Source organism: Emys orbicularis, chromosome 5, assembly GCF_028017835.1.
Source record: "Emys orbicularis isolate rEmyOrb1 chromosome 5, rEmyOrb1.hap1, whole genome shotgun sequence".
Lineage (NCBI taxonomy): Eukaryota > Metazoa > Chordata > Testudines > Emydidae > Emys > Emys orbicularis.
The window spans coordinates 68,696,865-68,719,807 of NC_088687.1; the positions used below are offsets into that span (position 1 = coordinate 68,696,865).

The 22,943-nt window shown below is 44.9% G+C and overlaps 1 protein-coding gene across 1 annotated transcript in view; it reads right to left on the minus strand.

Moving 5' to 3' along the window:
- NAF1 (nuclear assembly factor 1 ribonucleoprotein) overlaps positions 1–16,434 on the minus strand; it is a 76,562-nt gene extending 60,128 nt beyond the window's left edge. The window contains exons 1-2 of the mRNA XM_065405525.1: positions 16,226–16,434; positions 9,491–9,632 (exon numbers count right to left, since the gene is read on the minus strand). Of these exons, the coding sequence (XP_065261597.1) occupies positions 9,491–9,632; positions 16,226–16,434 (351 nt within the window). The remainder of the gene's footprint in view (positions 1–9,490; positions 9,633–16,225) is intronic.
- Positions 16,435–22,943: the final 6,509 nt, after the last annotated feature.

Here is a 22,943-nt window from a genome sequence, read left to right on the forward strand (position 1 = left end):
AAGTTTTATGTATAGGAGGCCTTAGTCATTAGAGGCCCTCTGACTGCCCAGTGAGAAAATAAATATATATTTGGATTTCCAAAGGTAAAGAGAAACTCCCTTCTCTTACTAGTGTTATTTTGAAAGATAGCTTACTCTACTTTGTTTGAATAAAGCAACCGTAAATATAATTATATAAGCTGTCAGCTATATACCTCCTGTTAATTCTAGTACTGTAATGTATGGTAGCTATAAGATACAATTGATAATCTTGATGCTTAGAAGATCAGCCCTTATTACCTGTCAGCTGCATCAAGTTATACTTTTGTTTAAACAAACAGCTTACAATCAGTGCTGAAGTGGAAGCTGAAACTCACTATCAATTGATCCTGTAATTTAATTAAATTTAAATCAAAAGAAAAAATTGCAGATCAATTCAGCATTTTCATTTGAACATGAATTTTATATAATTCAACATTTCAATATAGATGAGCATCCGAGGATTTCACTTCCCAGTTTGAGCCCAGTACGAGAATTCTTGTTCATTTCTTTTGTAAGTCAAGACTTAGTGCTGGTAAGAATTGCAGAGATGCTTTGTAATGACTCCACTATAACTATATCCAAGAATGTGAAATCTGTATATGTAGATCAGCGGTCTCCAACCTTTTTACACCCAAGATCACTTTTTGAATTTAAGGGCAACCCAGGATCTATTCTGCCTCTTCCCCAAGGCCCCATCCCACTCACTCCATCCCCCATCTCTCCGTCACTCGCTCTCCCCTACTCTCACTCACTTTCACCAGGCTGGGGCTCGGGAGGGGATGCGGGCTCTGGGCTGGGGCCAAGGGGTTCACAGAGTGGGAGGGGGCTCTGGGCTGAGCCTGGGGCAGGAGGTTGGGGTGCAGGAGGGGATGAAGGGTGCAAGCTCTGGGAGGGAGTTTAGGTGCAGGAAGGGGTTCTGGGCTGGGGCAGAGTGTTCAGGTGCAGGAGGGGGTACAGTGTGCTGGCTCTGGGAGGGGGGTCAGGGCTGGGGATGCAGGAGGTGGTTTGGGGTGTAGGAGGGGGTATAGGATGCTGGCTCCAGGAGGGGGCTCAGGGCTGGGGGTTGGGGTGCAGCCTCTGCAGGGAAGCACTTACCTTTGGCAGCTCCTGGTCGGTGGCACAGCATGGCTGCTACTAAGGCAGGCTCCCTGCCTACCCTGGCCCCACACCGCTCCCAGAAGGGGCCAACGCGCCCCTCGGGTGGTGGGGGACAGGGGAAACATGTCTCAACGAACTTCCCCTCTCTGCAAGCACCGCCCTCGCAGCTCCCATTTGCCACAGCTCCCCATTCCCGGCCAATGGGAGCGGTGCTTGCAGGCAGGAGCAGCGTGTGGAGGGAGACCCTCCCTGCCCCCCCGCCCTGGGGGCGCACTGGCTGCTTCTGGGAGCAGCGTGGGGTCGGGGCAAGCAGGGAGGATACCTTAGCGGCAGCCCCACTACACTACCGGAGATCGCAATCAACTGGAAGATCCTCTAGGATCGACCAGTTGATCGCGATTGACGGGTTGGTGACCACTGATGTAGATATTATTCTGATGCTTTATCCCCTCCTAAAGCAAAACAGCTTGTGGGATGAAAACCCTGCTTGTATAGAGATACTAATATGGCTCTGCTCTCATATAAGGTACTAATTTGGTTTCACACCCTTGCCAAGCTTGTGGTTGACTATATTATAGTGAGTAACACATCCTTAATGTTTCAAAGTTGCTCATGGGTCTTCAGTGCTAAATAGTGTAGTAAATGGTAAATTTAACCACAACAGGCAAGTAAGTACCGGCTTACAAAATAACACTCAAAAGGTACATCAGCAATATTACAGAACCAGACAGACCACTGCGATAGCTACAGAGCCTGTCATTGTTTGACTCAGTCACTCCATTTGCTTACTTTTATGGTGTGAAGTCCTAAACACCAAAAAACCCTCCAAAAGTAGAGAACACTAAAGCTAGTTGTCATAACTATAAAGGGAAGGGTAACAGCTCTCCTGTGTACAGTACTATAAAATCCCTCCTGGCCAGAGACTCCAAAATCCTTTTACCTGTAAAGGGTTAAGAAGCTCGGGTAACCTGGCTGACACCTGACCCAAAGGACCAATAAGGGGACAAGATACTTTCAAATCTGGGGGGGGGGGGGGGAAGGGGGGGGGAAGGCTTTTGTGTGTGCTCTTTGTTTAAGGGGTTGTTCGCTCTTGGGACTGAGAGGGACCAGACATCAATCCAGGTTCTCCCCATCTTTCTAAACAAGTCTCTCATATTTCAAACTTGTAAGTAAAAAGCCAGGCAAGGCGTCTTAGTTTTACTTTGTTTTCTCAACTTGTAAATGTACCTTTTACTAGAGTGTTAATCTTTGTTTGCTATACTTTGAACCTGGGCTAGAGGGGGGTCCTCTAAGCTCTTTAAGTTTAATTACCCTGTAAAGTTATTTTCCATACTGATTTTACAGAGATGATTTCTACCTTTTTCTTTAATTAAAAGCCTTCTTTTTAAGAACCTGATTGATTTTTCCTTGTTTTTAGATCCAAGGGAGTTGGATCTGTATTCAGGAGGGGGGGGGGAGGGTTAATTTCTCCTTGTTTTAAGATCCAAGGGATTTGGATCTGTATTCACCAGGGAATTGGTGAAAGATTTCTCAAAGCTTCCCAGGGAAGGGAATGGTGGCAGCGGACCAGAACTAAGCTGGCAGTTAAGCTTAGAAGTCCTCATGCAGGCCCCCACACTTGTACCCTAAAGTTCAAAGTGGGGATACAGCCTCGACACTAGTCTTCAGTCCTTGATACATCTCACTATACTTCAGTGTGCCCTAGGCAAGCACGCTATCTTATATACACACAAGATGAGCTGGTAACAATAGGACAAGGACAGGGCAACAGGCTTAAAAATTCTTTTTAAATGCTTTTTCCGTGTTTAAGTTTGTGCAGAATTTATATATATTTAATTGGCATGAATTTAGGGGAGTCCAACACAATACACAAAAGGACATCAATAAAACCCACAGTATTATGGGATCTGCCATACTAGATCCTATTCCAATCCCATCTAGCCCAATATCCCGTCTCTGACAATGTCCAGAATCAGCTGTTTCAAAGGAAGATGCAAAAGCCATACATAGTAGGAAGGTATGGTACAATCTGCCCCAATGAAGATCTCCTCCTAATCCTTAATAGTTTGAAGTTGGCTTAAGCTCTAAAGCATGAGATATTTATTCCTTCCAAGTTACTTTGTTTGCATTAAATATTACAACTCTGAATATCCAATATTCATATTGTCATCCAATCCCTCCAAACCATATAAATTCTTGCCCTCAATGACATACTGCATTACTGTTCATAGTTGCATTAGGTCCATTAGAAGGCTCTCTAAAGCAATTTGTCACTAATCAGGAAGTATTTGTTAATGTTTTTCTATGTATCAAGTGAAAAATCATTTCCCTTTTTCAGTATTCAATTTGCCACCTTTCAATTTCACCACCCATTCCCTCGTTCTCGTGTTGAGAAAGGGAACAGAAGCTCCTGATCTACCATCTCTATATGCTTCATTCTTTTACGTACTTCTATCATGTCCCTTTTTATTTGCCTCTTTTCTAAAATAGACAATCCTGACGAGTTCAATCATTTTCATTCCCTTTTCTGAACACCCTCTAATTCGGTAGTATTCTTTATGTGATAAGATGAGTATTACTGCACATAGCATTATAGATGAGGGCATATCATCAATTTATATAATGGCATTAAACTATTTTATAATCCTCTTATTCTTACTTCATATAAAGTAGATTATGGCTAATTACCCATCCTCATTTTATCAGAAAGATGCCAGTTTTAAATATCTTAATTAGAATTTAGTTCTTATCTTGAAATAGGGAGTAATAATTACAGAACTATTTAATGAGTTTGTACCATTTATGAAACTCAGGAGCAAAGAAAGAAACAATTAGATTCACATCAAGATGTTTCATCTGCAGTACTTAGAACAGAACTGTAATTGCAAGCACACAACAAAATATAAAAATCCATATCAAGTTCTGTTATCCACCAGACAATTCTCATTAATATGAAGTGAGAAGCAGGATGGTCAGCATAATCTTTGAATCCTTTGGGAGCTTAAGAAGAGCCAATACATTTGGGAGGGCCAAAACTTACTTTTCCAAGGTTTGATAAGCTCTACAAACATTTTAAAATAATTTGTAAAACTTGCAGAATGCATTCAAGTTTTACGAGTCCCACATTTGAAAGAAAGATTTAATTTAAAAAAAACAGGGAAATCTGTATGACACAAATGATGAAGAAAAACACTAACAAATACTTCCTGATTAGTGACAAATTGCTTTAGAGAACCTTCTGATGGACCTAATTCAACTATGAACTGAAAATATATATATACACACACTCATATTTTGAGTTGTGTGAACTTCTCTTAAGATGATCTTATGTAATATACTGAAATGTCTCTGAAAATTCTGAAATAGTAAACAAGCTTGGAATTTATACTGAATATTAATTATAAATAGTCTATATTTCCTCTAACAAGTCTGTCTATGACTGACTCATTGTGAAGTGAAAAACCAATAAATAAGTATGGACATACTAGCTCAGACCAAGGTCCATCTAGCCCACTTCCATGTCTTCTGACAGTGGCGGGTACCAGATGCTTCAGAGGGAATGAACAAAACAGGGCAATTATTGCATGATGTATCTAGTCCCACCTTCTGGAAAACAGAGGCTTAGGAAGGGCCGGTGCAAGGATATTTTGCGCCCTAGGTGAAACTTCCACCTTGCGCCGCCCTGCCCCACCGCAACATCAGTTCATTGAGGGGCAAATCCCAACAACCCTTTATAGACCCCAAGGGCCAGTCTGCCCAGGAGCCAGCCGTGGCCAGGGGCTGCTCCCCAGACCAGGTTCCCCCCTCCCCGCCCCCTGAACTCCCCTGGAGGGTGCACAGCCCCTCTGTGAGCCCTCCCCACCCTACCCCGGCAGCCCCCGCCCCGAGTCCACTCAGTGGCTTTGCTGGGCTTCGGCCGCTGCAGCAGCTCGGCAGGGAGGAGCTGCCTTCTGGGGGCTCCTGCAGCAGATGCATGTGGGCAGAGGCACCCGTGCATCCCCCTGGCTCCCCCCTCACCGCGCTCGGGCTCTGCCGCTCCCGGGAGTGCGAGCCGCCGCCACTGCTGCCCCTCCCGGAGCAGGCTCAGGGCCCTGCGCCCTGGCGGTGGCTCACATGCCCAGGAGTCGTAGAGCCCGAGCGTAGCGAGGGAGGACCTGGGGGGCGCACGGGGCCCTCTGCCCGCATGCATCTGCTGCAGCCTGCAGGAGCCCCCGGGGCGGGCGCCAGGCCGCAGCCTGGGCAGGAGGGGCAGGGGGCGCGGCTGCTCCCCGCTAGCGGTGCCACCGCCTTTGCAGGGCTCCTGCCCCCCTGCACCGCGCCAGCTCCTCCATGGCTGGGGCTCACCGCCTCCACAAGCAAACGCTCACCGCCTCCACAAGCCAACGCTCTGGAAGGCGGCTTCTCCCTGCCGAGCCAGGGCACTGCTTTTTGGCGCCCGCAGGGCCATCCTTAGGATTTATGGGGCCCTATGCACTATTATTAAACTGGTGCCCCTATGCCCGACGGCAGACTGAGCTTGTAGCCCGGCGGAGGCAGGGGCGGAGGGACAAGGCAGAAAGAATAACAAGACGCCCAGCCCGCCTCACGGTGGCGGAGAGTCACAGTTCCCCGCAAAGACCCCTGTACCCTCTCCCTCACGCAGAATGGACATGCAGAAGGTACCTAATTAAAAGCACTAAAATTGGGAATAAAAAAAAATGTCAGTCACAGGTTTTTTGATATGCCCTGAAGTTTGTCAGACATTTATTTGCAAAAACTTTGTAGTAAGGGTGAGTCAGCTGTCTTGCTGAATACGACATTAAATATTATGGAATACATGATGCAGCTCTTCTCTGTTTTACATTTTCTTAATCAGTATTTCTAAGCTGATTTTATATTTTAAATGTACTCTTAAGCCTTCATAAAGTAATCATTCCAGATTACTACATATTTAACTCACTGAAACAGACATTATTTTAAATTAATCAGTCACAGAGGTTTAGTGTGTTCATAACAATGTTCATTGCTTTTAGAAAAAGGGAACACTAATTTACTGTGTGAGATCTCCATAACAATACACATGTTTATGAAATTTCACCAACTTTAAAAAATATGTTTCCAAAGATTTTAGGCATAACAAAGGATTTTATATCTTACTAAGGTACTGATTTGTTTAAAACTAGTTCATCAGATAGTCAGAAGTAAAGAAAGGGAAACTCTTTGTCCAGCTATCTGGAAGCAAAGGGCTGTTGCTTCCTTCAATGGGGGGGGGGGGGGGGGGAGGGAGGGAGAAATGGATGGACAGAAAGGACAGGAAGACTTTGGAAGTAAGTTTTTTTATTATAGTAATTAAAATGTGTATTTTAGATAAGGGTGGTCTTTTGAAGAATTTATTTAAAAAACCATATATCTGAAGATCCAAGCATTTAAGGCTAAAGATGATTGTGCATCTAAAAATCTATGCAAGGATATTTTAGAGATGTGATTTTACAATCTTCACCAACTCACTAATGAAATATTTTTAAAGCAAATTTTACACTAAGGTCCTGTAGACTGACATGTTCTGAGTAAATATTACAGTCATGCACAACTGTTTTTGTCAGTACATTTAGAAACTGACAGATACCTGGGGGTTGGCAAATGCCTGTTAAATGTCTTCATTACCCCTTGAATGGCTCTTTAACAGTTTCAGTGTTGTGCTAATAGGTCTGGCAGGCTGGAGACTTTTTCTCTTAACTACTAGATCCCCTTCCCAGGAAGACTCAGAGCCTGCAGGAAGGGTCAGAACAGGGATAGGAAAACCAGGGGGGTCAGAACAGGGATAGGAAAACCAGGAGGGTGGACACTAAGACCCAGTGGTGCCCCAAATTTTCAGGTGCCCTACCCAGCTGCTTATGCCTGAGGACGGCCACGGGCGCCCCCAACCACTTGCCGCCCTAGGCCACTGCCTAGTTCGCCTAGTGGTTGCACCGGCCCTGGGCTTAGGGACACCCAGAGAATGGGGTTGCATCCCTGACCATCTTGAGGGACATATCCTCTATGAACTTATCTAATTCTTTTTAAAATCTAGTTATACTTTTGGCCTTCACAACATCTCCTAGCAATGAGTTCCACAGGTTGACTGTATGTTGTCTGAGAAAGTACTTCCTTAGGTTTGTTTTAAGCCTATTAATTTTGTTGGGTGAGCCTTGGTTCTTGTGTTATGTGAAAGGGTAAATAACATTTCCTCATTCACTTTCTCCACATCATTCAGGATTTTATATATTTTATAATATACCTCTATTATATCACCCATAGTCATCTTTTCCAAGACAAAAAGTCAGTCTTTTAAATCTCTCCTCATATGGAAGCTGCTCCATACCTTAATAATTTTTCTTGCCATTCTCTGTACTTTTTCCAATTCTAATATATCTTTTCTGAGATGGGGTGACCAGAACTGCACGCGGTATTCAAGCTGTGGGTGTAGCATAGATTTATATAGTGGCATTATAATATTTTCTGACTATCGATCCTTTTCCTAATGGTTCTTTATATTCTTTATATTTATATAGTTCTGTTAGCTCTTTAACTGCCATTGTACATTAAGTGGATGTTTTCAGAGAACTATCCACAATGACTCCAAGATCTCTTTCTTGAGTGCTAACCGCTAATTTAAGCCACGTCCTTTTGTATGTACAGTTGGAATTATGTTTTTCCAGTGTGCGTTACTTTGCACTTGTCAACACTGAATTTTATCTGCCATTTTCTTGCCTAGTCACGCATTTTAGTGAGATCTCTTTGTAACTCTTCATAGTCGGCTTTGAACTTAACTATCTTGAATAAATTGGTATGGTCTGCAAACTTTGCCACCTCACTGTTTATCCCTTTTTCCAGACCACGTATCAGTATGTTGAATAGCACAGGTCTCAGTACAGATCCTTGGGGGACTGCACTATTTACCTCTCTCCATTCTGAAATTGATCATTTATTCCTACCCTTTGTTTCCTGTCTTTTAACCAGTTATTGATCCATGAGAGGACATTCCCTCTTATCCCGTGACTGCTTACACTGCTTAAGAACCTTTGGTAAAGGACCTTGTCAAAGGCCTTCTGAAAGTCCAAGTACACTAAGTCCACTGGATCACCCTTGTCCATGTTTTCTGACCCCCTCAAAGAATTCTAATAGATTGGTGAGGCATAACTTCGATTTACATTTCCCCAATATATTGTATTCATCTATGTCTTTGATCATTTTGTTTTTTTACTATAGTTCAAGCAATCTGACCAGTACTGAAGTTAGTCTTGCCAGCCTATTATTGCCAGGATCACCTCTGGAGCCTTTTTTTTTTTTTTTTTTAAATCCACATTACATTAGCTATCCTCCAGTCATCTGGTACAGAGGCTGATTTAAGTGATAGGTTACTGCAATAAGTAGTTCTGCATTTTCATATGTGTTCCTTCAGAACTCTTGTGTGAATACCATCTGGTCCTGGTGGCTTGTTACTGTTTATCAATTTGTTCCAAAACCACCTTTCCTGACACCACAATCTGTGACAGTTCCTCAGATCTGTCACTAAAAGAGAATGGCTCAGGTATGGGAATCTCCCTCACATCATCTATAGCAAAGACTGATGCAAAGAATTCATTTCTCTACAACAGCCTTGCCTTTCATGTGTGTTCATTTACCACTTTGATCGCCCAGTGGCCCCACTGATTGTTTAGCAGGCTTCCTGATTTTTATATACTTAAAATAGTAATGCTGCTGGTTTATTTCTTTTGCTAGTTGCTCTTCGAATTCTCTTTTAACCTGCCTAATTATATTTCTACTCTTGACTTGCCAGAGTTTATGTTCGTTTCTCTTTTCCTCAGTAGGATTTCACTTCCAATTTTTAAAGGATGTCTTTTTATCTCTAACCACCTCTTTTACTCTATTTCACCATGGTAGCATTTTTTTGGTCCTCTTAGTGTTTTTCTTTTTTAATTATTTGGGGTATACATATAGTTTGAGACTCTATTAAGTTTCCATGCAGTTTGCAGGCATTTCACTAGTGACTATTCCTTTTAATTTCCATTAACTAGTCTCCTTGTTTTTGTGTAGATTTCCTTTTTGAAGTTGAATCCCACTGTGGTGGATTTCTTTGGGGTTTTTTTCCCCCTAAAGGGGGGGGTCCATTTTATTACATGATGGTTGCTATTACCGAGTGGTTCAGCTATATTCACCTGTTGGACCAGATCCCATGAACCACTTAGAACTAAATCTTAAATAATCAACTAATCAGCAAGTGAGAGCCATAAACCCATTGATCATTTTATTTTAAAAAGTGACTTTACAAAAGCTGTAAATATATTAAGTTTAATATATTTAACACAATAACTGAAAAATGTTGGAAAGGTAGTTTTCATAATATACTTACTTCAAGAGGCAATTCATCTTTTGTTTTAACATGGTAAGATGCGTTATCGTTTCCATTTTGCTGACTATTACTTTCAGCAGATCCAATTGAAAGAGAACATGAAGAAGAGGAGACAGAAGATGAACTATCAGAATCCGTATCACTACAGAAGACAAAAACAGGAGTTATAAACATCTATGTCTTTTTGTAAGAAAACTCCTATGCTACAGTAAAATAAAAGATGTAAGGATTATACTTTAACCTATTATCCTTGGATAACTCAAATAAAGGCACAACACAAGATTAGGCCAGTTACCAGCAATGGAACAAAACCGCCATCTTTCTTTGTTTGTAAGCTTACTGGGTCTATGAGTGTTTACTTAGTCCTGACTGAGGCCCCATTTTACTAGGTTTCCTGAATGCCACTGTAATAAAAATAATAATTGTAAATAAAATAAGTGTGTGTATGTGTATACACACACACATTTTATGCAAAGATATTGTGGTTACAAAAAATTTAAATTTATGTGGAGGTGTTTTATGTGTCCATCGCTATGTCACCTGAGCATATGACAAAATTAAAACTTATTAGTTTAAACTATTTGCTACAGAGTACAGAGTAGCAGCCGTGTTAGTCTGTATCCGCAAAAATAACAGGAGTACTTGTGGCACCTTAGAGACTAACAAATTTAGAAGAAGTGGGTTGTAGCCCACGAAAGCTTATGCTCTAATAAATTTGTTAGTCTCTAAGGTGCCACAAGTACTCCTGTTATTTTTGCTACAGAGTACACATTCCTGTACAACCAACAAAAACATTAACATAGAATCTAGCCCGGTCAAGCAAATACTTGCTCCAAAAGATACATTTTGCACCATGCTCTGAAGGTAAGTAATTCCTAGCCCTTACAGATAAGGAACAAGTTTCACAGCCAATGACAACCCCTTGAAAATGGTCTCTTTTTACCCTGCAATTATGCATTTAGAGATTTAACAATTTCATCTGTCACAAAGGTACACTGGGCACAAGAAGTCTTTAAGGTAGCCAAGTCCTAAACCATTAGGCTTTATAGGTAAGAAGCAACACCTTGACTTGCACAAAGAAGCAGTCAAAAGGAAGTACCAGTACTTCACACAACACAGTCAACCTGTGGAACTCGTTGCCAGGGGATGTTGTGAAGGCCAAAACTATAACAGGGTTCAGAAAAGGACTAAATAAGTTCATGGAGGATAGGTCCATCAATGGCTACTGGCCACAGATGCAACACCATGCTCTGAGTATCCCTGGCCTGTTTGCCAGAAGCTGGGAGTGGATGACAGGGGATAGAACACTTGATGATTGCCTATTCTGTTCATTTCCCCTGAAGTACTTGGCATTGGCCACTGTCAGAAAACAGGATACTGGGCTAGATGGACCATTGTTCTGACCCAGTATGGAAGTTCTTATGTTCTTGTTCCACTGAGCAGACAGGCTCCCAGGTTCTGTATTAAAGTTTCTGAGCCATCTTCAAAGATTGCTGCAGTGAATTCAGGGCTCTTAGTCCTGCAGGTTGGAAAGGTATGTCTGAACATGGCAAGGTCTGCTACTAGGGAGAGCAATCAACTGTAATCAGCAATTGTCCAAATTACTTCTCCCCCCAACTACTTCAGCTTCAGCCAACTCTCTCAAAGCGCAGTTTCATTGCATTCTCAAAATCTATCTTCTAGATCTGATAGAAGAGACAGAGCAAAGTATCAGCAGCAAACTATGGTACTACATCTTAGGACTCTTTGCAATTTCCCAAACATATACTAAAAGGAGAGTAACAAAATGGAATCTCTAGGAAGCTATTATAGAGCCTTAAAGGAGGATTAGCAATATCAATCCTCCAAGTTTCTTCAAAAAGGAAAGAAAAAAGCCACTGCAGAACCAAACTAATTCAGTCATATCAGCAACACCTCAGTCAAGAGTAACGAAAGCTTTTGATCGCGCTCGTATCTGGTTGTGCAGAAAGGCCTAATCAACTAAGGCCCGGTCTACATCTAATAAATAGATCAACCTACCTTCATCAGTGAAGGTCATGAAAAAATTCACACCCTGCACAATGTAGTTAGGTCCACCTAACCCCCACTATAGACACAGCTAGGTCAACAAAATAATTCTTCCATGGACCTAGCTACCGCCTCTTCAGGGAGTCAATTTACCATAGGGATGGAAAAATCCCTTCCATCACTGAGTAGGCGTCTACACTTCAGCACCATAGCTGCATCACTGCTGCTGTAGCACATGTATAGGGTGACCAAACTTCCCATTTTTAAAGGGACAGTCACGTATTTAAGCCCTCCTGCAGGTGTCCCGACTTTTTCTTACAAACGGGCAAATTGTCCCGTATTTTCTGTCTCTCCTCCCCTCAATAACGGTGGGTCCTGCTGCTGGCCAGATCCCTGCTTGCAGACAGCCGCCAACTCACCAGCGATTGGGGGGGGGGGGGGAAGAGGGGTTGTTTCCAGTGGCAGATGATGGGTGTGGGTGTGCAAGGCTGGTGGCAGGGCAAAGCTGCAGCACGCAGGGGCGGACGCTCCCCCTGCTGGTCCATGAGCGCAGTCCCCACTGCGTGCCAGCTCTCGGCCAGCAGAGCCTCGCCCCCGGCCTGTTTCAGGCCAGCACTGGCTGCGTGCTGTGAGCTACGGTGGCTGGTGAATGCAGGCAGGCACCAGGTGGCGGACAATTACATGTCGCCTCTGCTGCCCACCCATTGGTCCAGTACATGCTGCCCCTCTTGCTGTCCTCTCCCTTCTTTACCCCTTCACACACCCCTCCCAGCCCCGCTGCTTCTCCATATCCTCCCCGGCGGGGTGCGTCCTGCTCCCAGAGCTGTGCAGAGAACCAGCCCCTGGTCGGAGCACTCAGCTCACTAACAGCCTTGCCAGCAGACTTCTTCCTTCCCCTCTGCATCTGGTTGGGCTGGCACCGCAGGAAAGCCCAAGACCCTCCAGGCCAGGGCACTGGCCAGGAGGAGCCAAGCCCTGCATGTGCTAAAATCCCATACAGCACTGGCGCAGGGTAGACTCTCTGCGCCTCAGCTAAGCTCTGGAGTGGTGGTGGTGGGGGGGAAGCAATTTCCAGCCTGTTTGCACCCCGATCCTGCAGGCTCCACAGCACCCTCTTCACCTGTCCCCCTCCCTGGGTCCTGCCCCCAGGGAGCGTGGGGCTGCTTCATCCCATAGGCACCCTCTCTTGCTGAGCCACCTCTCTGGCTGGGTTTGCTGAAGCCCCTGCAGTCAGGTTCCTTGGGCCCTGGTGCACAATGCATCCCTAGGGCTTAACCTCTTCCTGCCTGCGCTGTAGCCAGAGACGGCTGGGTTATGTCGGTGGTCAGCAGCAGCCTGGAGGTGTTAGCTGCCTTTCGACACTGTGCAGGCAGGAAAGGACAGGAGCTGCTTCCAGCCACACGGGTGGGGGCGGAAGAGATGAGCTTTGCAAAGACAGGGGCCAGATCATCCCTTCCCCTCCTCCTCCTGCCCTGTGGCTGGAAGCAGCTCCCATCCCTTCCCTCCCGCACAGTGCCGAAAGGCTGCTGCTGGCCACATTCTAGTGGGAACCCTGGCAGAAATCAGGGGAGGGAAGCATGTAACCACACACACACATATTGCTTCAGGAAGATGTGGTGCCAGGTACCAGGTGAGGAGGGTCTGTCCCAGGGGCCCAGCCAGGCGTGGAGGATGGAGAGCGCCGGGCAGGGAGGGTCGGGTCAGGTTGGTCACTCCCCCCCGGACATCTGTGTAAGAGAGCTGTACCGGAGTGAGTGAGTGTGTGTCCCCCCTCCCTGTGGGGGCAGGGAGGGGATGTCACCCCTCCCTGTGCGAACCCTAAAGCCTTAAAGATAAGAAGGTAAATAAAAAGAATTCAACTATGTAGTATTTCTTTTTAACAGGGGGCTCAGTCAATTTGACATTAATTTGAACGTTTGTACTGCATAGTTATGATTGATTGCCATTGAAGTCACTTGAATACGAGTAATTTTACCAGGTGTCCCGTATTCAGCATAGGGAAATATGGTCACCCTACACATGTAATGTAAACATAACCAAACGATACTAAAGCTCTTTACTTGACACCAGAGACACAAGCTTGGAAGTCAGAGGAATCCAGATGAAGCCACACCTGCAATGCACGGGCCTTCTCTGTCTCCCGTGCCCCCACCTCACCCCCAAGGATACATTGAACACATACATGTGCTGTCAAGTTTTTTGGTGTCAAGAGACGACTTCTTGAGCAAAACCTGACCCACCACTTGCTTAAGGTATTTTTCTTTTAATAACGGACCCTCAACTTCTGCATTAACCTTTACCAGACATAATTCTATGTAAGTTTTTATATCACACTCATTACCATGGTATCTGAGCACCTTCCAGTACTGCATTAAGAAACATGATTACACATCTGTCACTGGTCTCTCATCCTCTCCCCAGAGGGAAAAGAATGTGTTGAGGAATGTCTTATTTTGGGAGATTTTTTTTTTTTTTTAATATACCTTTTTTAAGAATATACCTATTCTTATGTTTTTATATTAGAAAAGGCAAGTCAAAGAAATGGGCCTTGCACTTCAAATGGAAAGTGATGAGGTCTGTGATGGTCCTTCATTTGGGGGGGGGGGGGGGGGAGAGCTCATTCCAGTGTCTTGGACCATCCCCCGAGAATCATTTCTGTGAGGGACACAGAACTTTTACTCTTGTTGTTGAGAGTTCCATTATGCAAGAGGAGAAGGTAACTGTTGACCACAGTCTTTGTCTCGGGCTTTTAGGTGGTTTTTTAGAGATACTGGACCCATAAAGTGCTCTAAAGATAAGGACTGAGACCTTGACTCAAAATTATATCGGAAGTGCAGAGAGCAGAGAGCTATGATGAGGTCAGCTATGATGCTGAGGATATGCATTGCAGTGTTTTGTTCTAGATAGTGTTTCCTAAGTGCCAAAGGCTTCATGCCCAGGTATATTGCATTGCTGCAGTCCAGCCAAGAGGTGACAAAGGCATGAACAACTGAGGCCAAGTCTTTCTACGCCAGGATGGGATGGAGAAATAGAAATATTACTCATGACTGTATCCAAGTGTGCATCTTGTAGTTAGTAAGTTACAGCTCCTCAAGCATGCTCAGGACCCTGTAGTAAGAGGAGGCCCTGAGATATAAACCTTAGTATCAGAGGCCCGGTATGAGGCCTAAGGCCTGAACTAAAGTAATGGACAGGGCTTTGCTAACATAAAGCAAAGTTAAGCTGTGAGCCAGAGGCAGGCCCTGCTCACAGAAGCTGGCAGGGAAAGGGCTGATACTGCAAAAAGAGACATACCTAAAAGGTACTGAACACCAGATATCAGAACACATACTATACTGGAACATTCCACAGATAACATGGAACAGGCCGACCCATCCCAATGACAGGGGCAAAAGGGTAAAATGATGGATAGAGTTGTTTTGATCGAACCAACATGTACAAGGTGAGAGGCGGCACCTTACTACGTAGAGGGGTTGTACCTTGCTGCATAGAGGGGTTGCACCTCAATACGTCAGGAGTGATGTGTAACTTGTTTGTACCTGTGTATAAAAATGTATCTCTGGGGTGGTGTCTTTGTCCGGCCACGGGGGCAGTGGAAAGTCCCGCCACTGAGCCGGGTCCTTGCCAAGAGGCACTTTCTCGTAGTATGCCCTGAGTTAGGCTCAGAAACCTACAGGGAACTGCAATTGTGTCCGAGATCGCAATAAACCTAGTCCGAAGTGACTTTGCACCTTACTGGACTCTGTGGTTATTGGGGGTTCTCGTCGGGTTTGCTGTGTCAGCTATCTGCGCAGAGCTGGGGCAGCATACAGAGGGAATAGACGCACGCAGCCGAGTGATACCAACATAGGAGCAACCAGAGCACCACACCGGTAGCATCTGACAACAAGCATACAAAATCAACAGGACAGCATATTTATCTCCTGATAGTGAATCTACAGTCAAGTCAGTCTGATCTGACTTAGCCACAAAGTATATGGAAGATTCTACTCACCAACTGTACTATACTTCTGCTCACATCTGTACTTACAAAGCGAGTCTGTTCTCACTTACCTTTCATACCCCAAAGAACAGTTCTGCAAGCCTGGACTAGATACATTTTTACCCTTCACTATAGCTTCAGCATAGTTATGTAAGTTAGAAGTCCCCTAAATCAACTCTTTCAAATTTGTTCACCATGATCCACCAATACTAGTGCAAAAGAAACTAGTACAGTGGTTGAGGGCCCATTGTTAAAATTATGACTCCCCATCCACGCACCCACCCCACAAAAAGTAGAGATTAGGGTTTGGCTTAAAACGACAGTTGATACCAATAACCTTGACAGTTAACAACCTGCCTTGAATTGTACGTGGATTGAATTTTCACATTTTCAGCAAGTAATGCTTAGTTCTCCTCCCTTTCCACAGGGAAGACAACACCTGTGAGGAGGACAAGGCACAAGAGCACATCCAGAGGGCTGCTGGAGGAGAAAGCCAGTATAACCATAATCACTGAAATACACATCAATGGGGCAATGATATTTTCCTGATGGTGGAGACTGGCAGGCCCAGGGCTCTGCTGGTCAGCGCTTCCCCAAGCCGCACAAGGGTGAAACTGACAAACCCTCCGCTCAGTTTCGCGACTGCTCCTGCTAACCCCGAAACTGACCGGAGCTGTGAACGCCACCAGCGGCCGGCACAGGGGACGAGGAGCAGGGAGCGCAGGGGACGGGAATGGGCTACGCACCTGTCCGAGTCGGCACTGCTCTCCCCGGGCTGCTCCTCCTGCAGGCCCTGAGCGCCGGGGGCTCCTCCAGCCGCAGGCGCCGAGGCCTGGCCCGGCTCCTCGCTGCCCCCGGGCTCCTCCTGCCCCGGCTGCGGCCCCGCTGTGCTGGGACTCCCCAGAGCCCGCCCGTTATCAAACTTCAGCGTCTCCAGCTGCTCGACCACCTCCATCTCCTCTCCCCCCCGTCCGTCAGTCCCCCACTGCAACACCACGCGGCGAACGGCCACGCTGCTCAGCCTCGCCCCCCAACACTCCTTCCGGCTTCCTCTACACGTGCGCAAGGGTCTGGACCTACTCTCCTGGCGTCACCAGCGCGCATGCGCATCCCGTTCGCGGGCGGGCTCGCGTTCCAATTCGCCCAGTCTTATTGTTTTCTGTGTGCGCATGTGCAAAAAAATTAATAATAAAAATAAAGCCCGCGAGTCCACAAGAAGCTGCTCCCTGAGGAGCGCCAGTTCTTCCTCCCCGCTCCTCCCACTCCCCTGGGCGCTTGTGGCAGCCGCAGGCAGGGGCGGAGGAAGCAGTGGAGTCAGGGACAGGAGTGGCAGTGGAGTGGGTGCTCTTTGGAGGAGTGAGGTAAGCTACTGAGACTCAGCAAGGAGAGTTTCTACCTGCGCCCAGGGCCGGCTCCAGGCACCAGCCCACCAAGCTTGTGCTTGGGGCGGCACCTGGAGGGGGGCGGCGCGGCGCTCCGGCCGCCGGGGAGAGCGGGGCCACGGCCGGGCTCGCCGCCCTCCCCCCGGCCGCCGCCCTCTCGCTGCCCTGCCCCCTGCGCTCTGGCCACCGGGGGGAGAGCGGAGCCCCCGCCGGGGCTCGCCGCCCTCCTCCCAGGGCTCTGGCCGCCCCCCCACCGCTGGCCCTGGCAGAGCCGGCCCTGCCTGCGCCCCAGTCTGATCTCAGGTGCCCTGGTGGCCACTCCAGCCCCTCCAGCTTCCACTCTCACTTCCACCCCAAACATGTATGTGCAGTTTACAGGAAATGATGCGCAGGAGTAGAAACCTAGATCAGCGCCAGCAATATTTCCATTGCAGGGTGCTAGCCCTCACCATCCATCCCACCCCTGTTCCACCATCCCATCAAACTGTGCTCATTATAATTAGTAGGAATATACTTTGGATTTATTATTAATTTGTATTATTGTCATACACCTAGGCACCCCAGTCATGGATCTGGACCCCATTGTGCTAGGTGCTGTACAGACACAGAACAAACAGTTTCTATCCCAAAGGGTAGGGCCCAATCTTACAAAGCACAGAGCATCTTTCACAACTATGATGCCCAACTGCTTGAATAGGTTACAGAGCCAGGTATAGCCTCTGAAAAGGAGAAGTATTGGACAAGGTGACAATGTAGGTAGAAAGTTAAGAAACTCTTCTGCTATTTTATTAAAGATTGTAATTTGTTATTGGCCTGATTTAGTACTTTACAGGATTGGGTCCTATATTAAATTAGGTCACTATCGCCACATGAAATTAAAAAAACCACTGCAACTATTGTTAATCTATTGGGCAAAGGTACAGTCAATGTTTATATTCAATTAGTTATTACCATCTCTAATTTGCTCTACCAATATGAATAATAGTTTTCAGTTTATCATCATTTTAAAAATGCTGTTTGCTTAATTGATTCCTAATTTCAATGTTTACTGTATTTCATAATTTATTTAAAGTAGTAAATGGTAAGTTTTATTTTCATTAGCCATGTATTTACTTACATGACAGAACAAACATAGGGACCATTCCTACTGTTTTGGGTAGGCGTAAACACGCCATTATGGAGATTATTTCTTTTTAAATCAAATCTTGAGTGATGCTGGAGATATGAGGAATTCACCATTCATGTTAGTACACCTCTACCCCGATATAATGTGACCCGATATAACACGAATTCGCATATAACGCGGTAAAACAGTGCTCGGGGGGGGCGGGGCTGCGCACTCCGGCGGATCAAAGCAAGTTCAATATAATGCGGTTTCACCTATAATGCGGTAAGATTTTTTTGGCTCCCAAGGACAGCGTTATATCGGGGTAGAGGTGTATTTCTTATGGCTCAGGTAAGGGGCTGACAGAACAGCACCATAAACATTTCCTGTGATTAAAATTAATTTCAAATGTATAGGTACTCCCCGTTAAGGATTACTCTCTAAAGTCTAATCAATACCACACCATTTTTAACAATGCCAAACTATGCCCTATTACCACCGTATGCAGGAGGGTTTACCATTATAGGTACATTTTTATTCTCTTGTAGATTAAGTCAGAATTTTGGCCCTGAGCTATCAAACACTTATGCACTTAATTTTACTCAAGTGAGTAGTCCCATGGAAATAATAGGACTAAATTACCATGTAAAGTTAAGCCCCTGGGTAAATGTTTGTAGGATAATGCACCATTATTTTACAGTGGTAGATTTACCTGAAATTTGTATGTACAATTTAACTAGAATAGGGCCACTGTTAAATATTACTGCAGATTTAATATTATTTTGTAAATTCTTTGGAACAGGAACTGTATCTGCCTCTCTGTCTGTATTGCATCAATCATTATAAGGCTTCATTTCAACCCTCATCAGAGTCCCTGGGCACTTGTGAAATATAATTATTACACATTAACAACAATATTAAATGTTAACAGCTCTTCATAGTTGCACAGTCAATGTCTCAAAAATAAATGGTGAACTGTCACCAAAAAGAATATATTTTAAATCTCACTAGTGATATGGTTTCGTCTCATTTTGATTACATGAAATTAAGAAAGAATGACAAAATAGGGAGGTACAAGCACAGAAGATTGATGAAAGGCAGGATCCTGCTAAGGCCCTATCCCTGCAAAGACTTATGCATATACTTAATTTAAGAGTTAAGCAAGCCTTTGCAGGATTGGCGCCTAAGAGCAAACAGTGACTGTAGCAGGGCTACAGCAAACCAGCAAGAGAATGTTCAGAGGTTCAGGTTGGAACACAAGTCAGCAACGACTTTGGCCTCTGGGTAAGAGTTATTGCAGGGATTCTGGTTCAACCCAAACTGACATCAGCTTGATAGAAGTCTCTAGCTGCAATCCTTCCATGCAATTGTATACACCCCAAACTCAAAAATGTAATAGAAAGCATAAAGCATACAAGGTAGTCACTATGTTTCCTGAGAACAATCCCCTTCTTACAATAGGACTGGTAGTACTGATAATTATGTTTGCCTGACACTTGCCTTTATGAAATCCTGTTTTCAGTTGCATATAACTTTGCTAGACTTTACTGGTCGGGCTGAAATTTTCTGTAATGTCAGCCTCAAGCAGAATCTTTTTGGAAAATGTCAGCCAAACAGTCAGTTGTTTCCAGAGAAGAGACTAGGGAAAATCCATTGCTTTGCCCATGTGAAATAATTCTAGTACCTTTTCTTTGAAAAGCTCTATCAACCCCATGCTTTGAAATAGGAAAATGAAATTTGGTATGGGTGGGGAGATGGCCTTTGTGTCAGGGATGTGCCTTTTACCATCTCTGTGAAAATCCATCAAAATTTGGCCAGGTTATAAGCCTTTGAAAAATTGCATATGCTCAATAGAGGCTTCTGTCATTTTAGCAGCTAAATTCTACTAAGATTTCATCTGCACTGGGCATATTCAAACCTGGAACTGAGCAGGCTTTTTTCCTACAATTCTCTGTGCTGCCATGGGCTGTGCTGGGTCCAGGTCTGGATCCAAGCACCCCTGAGTGCTGGAACAAATTTTATAGTGGGGGTTCTGAGAGCCATTGCACCAAACTGTAAACCCTGTATATGATAGAAACCACTTCAAACCATGGGCAGCACCCACAGTATCCCTAGTTCCAGCACCTATGCAGGCACCTGAACTGAGACCAGGGAGACTGTCCTGTGCTCTTAGTGCTTCCCTGCTTGTCCCAGGCAGTCTGGAGGAGATAACTGCCTGATTTAATGCTGAGGATACAAGAATAAGACCCAGGGAAACCTGGAAGTGGGAGAAGGAACTTGAGAGGGGGATACTGAGACTAGGTGGGTGATTAAATGAAGTGGAATGGGAGCCAGGGATAGAAACTGGGACTGGGAAATGGTGGGAAGAATGGGATTGAGGGGGCAAAGAGAATGGGACAAGGAGCCGGGGGGGGGGGGTTAGGGAGGGGAAGGGAGACAGTGAAATTGGGGAAGGAGCCTGGAGAGGGAGATTGGGATTGGGAGCCAGAGATGACAGGAAATGTGGGTGTGGAAGAGGTGACTTGAGTCTAGGATAGGTGAGAGAGATCTAATGAAGAGCTGGGAGGGTGTGAACTGAGACTGCCTGTCAGGGAGACAAGGAGGTGAAGCTTGGGGCTGAGACTGGGATTTGCTAATCAAGAATATTGGAACTTGGATGAAAAACTCGGAGAATGAAGATAGACTAGGTGAGGTGAAGAGAATGTGACTGGGACAAAGAGCCTCGGTGGAAAAGAGACAAGACTGGGTAAAGGTCAGGCTAGATGGGACAGGGCAGAGCGGGACAAGCTTGAGGCAGAAGAGACAGTTCCTCCTGGATCGCACTTGTCTCTAGATCCTGTAATGAAACCTAAGATTTCCAAATGTCATTATTCCTCTGTTGTGTGAAATCTGCTGGCAAAGTGTCCCATCCCCCCACTGCCGCTGGACCACAGAGACTACTACTCCCATCAGTCCTATCCATTGGTTCAAGTGGCAATGGTCTGAGAGATGGAGCTAAATGTTACATCCCTGCTGATGACCCATCGAGGTGTCAATATTATGCCACATGATGGAATTTCTGTTATTTCAGGTTGCTTTTTGAAAAAGACGTAGGAAATTTTATGCTAAAAAATGTTAAGAACATTAAGATTGCAAAGTCAAGGACTCAAAAGTTTGGAAATGCCAATATATTAAGGTTGTGTGTGCAACCTTAATTCAACCCCCCCATGTATGTGCTTATGATACAATCTTTAATTACATGATCAGATGTTATTTTTTCCACAGGATCCCTGCCTTATTCAGTGCACAAGATGGACTATAGAATTCATTCAGATCAGTAGAGGGCTCATGTATGAAAGCTGACTTTGTGACATTATAACTTTCAAGTACTGAAGACAGCAGCTCAACATGCAAAGGGCAGAGAATAGACTAAATGAGCCATATAAATATCTGGACATAAAAACAATATTTAACTTAATAAATAATATTAGTGGCTTCAAATTTGTCAAATGAGTGATTTGAAATGTCATTGTGACAGGTTTTTGGTAAATCCATGGAAGGGACCCCAAAAGCCCTGCAGCACCACACCCAGTTGTTACCCTAAGAGGAGCCATGCTAGACAACACCTGGAACATCAAGTTTAATTCCCCAGCCATAATTCAGAGACAATGCAGGAAGGCATTCCAAGCTAGGAGCTAATTAGGTGCAAACAAGTTCCCTGCTAAATGTAAATATCGTAATAATAATAAAACACTGATTCCTGTCATGCAGTTCTTGTTCGGGCAAAGCACTACGTGATTTTTAAGCATCTTATGAATCATACTGTGACATTCCATTCCATATTCCTTATGAAAATGTGTATATGTCCATATTCCTTATGAAAATATACTTACAATATGAATATGACATAACTGAGGTGTACTTAATGCAAGATGGCTCATGTAAGATATAATTGGAAAGGTTATGATTTACTGAATGTGATTATCCAATTTGTATGCCTGTATCATTTCTGTATCTGAAGTTAGGAATATTAACTATGTATCTGTATTTCAAATGTGTTACTTGGGTGTCAACCCCAACCAGCCCTTCACGTACAACAATAGAAAAGCCAGACAGGGCTAATAGGCCATTAGCAGAGACAATGGACTGTGAAAGAGCTTAGTCTTCCTGTGGACACTGGAGACAGCCTACGAGCAATGGCTGCCACAGCCTTGCAGAGACATGGTTCCAAGTCACCTGGTGCTGGATACTCCTCCTCCCCTTTTGGAATGCCAGTGATTTAACACTTGAAGACAAAGGGTTCCTGCCTTACACAAGAGCTATATAAGGCAGAGGAGTGACATCATCATGCTTCTCCTCTGCTTCCCCACCCAAAGAGACACTGAAAAAGACCTGGAAGCAAAAACTGAACTGGCGGGAGAAGGGTTGAACCCAAGCTGGAAGGGCGTCTAGCTTGAGAGTAATAATACCTGAGGGAGACCAGTGCAGCAGCCTTTCAAGACTTTCTGTAATCGGTCTGCAACAATATCTAGGGTGAGAAATACTATTTGTAACCAGTTTCTTTAGGGAAACAAGCTTAGTTTGCGTGTTTGATTTCATTTGCTTAGTAATCTGCTTTGTTCTGTTTGCTACCCCTTTTACCACTTAAAATCTGCCTTTTTTTGTTAATAACCTTTGTTTTGTTTACAATATAACCCCGTTTCTGTCATTTCTAATGGGGGGGAGGGGGCGGGCAGGCGAGAAGTTGTGCATACCTTCCTCCACATTGAGGGAGGTGGTGGATTTCATAATATACCTTTGGGTCTGCATTCCAAGGGAGGTGGACACCTGAGTGCTGAAGCAAGTCCCTTAAGCTGAGTCTTCCCAGACCTGATCTGCAGCTGAGTGTGGCCCTGCCTGTGTGTGTGTTAGAGGAGGCTTTAATAGCCTGGCTCGGCAAAAAAAGGGGGCCCATGCTGGCAAAACAGGTCCACTCAGTGGTATCTCAGCACATCAGGT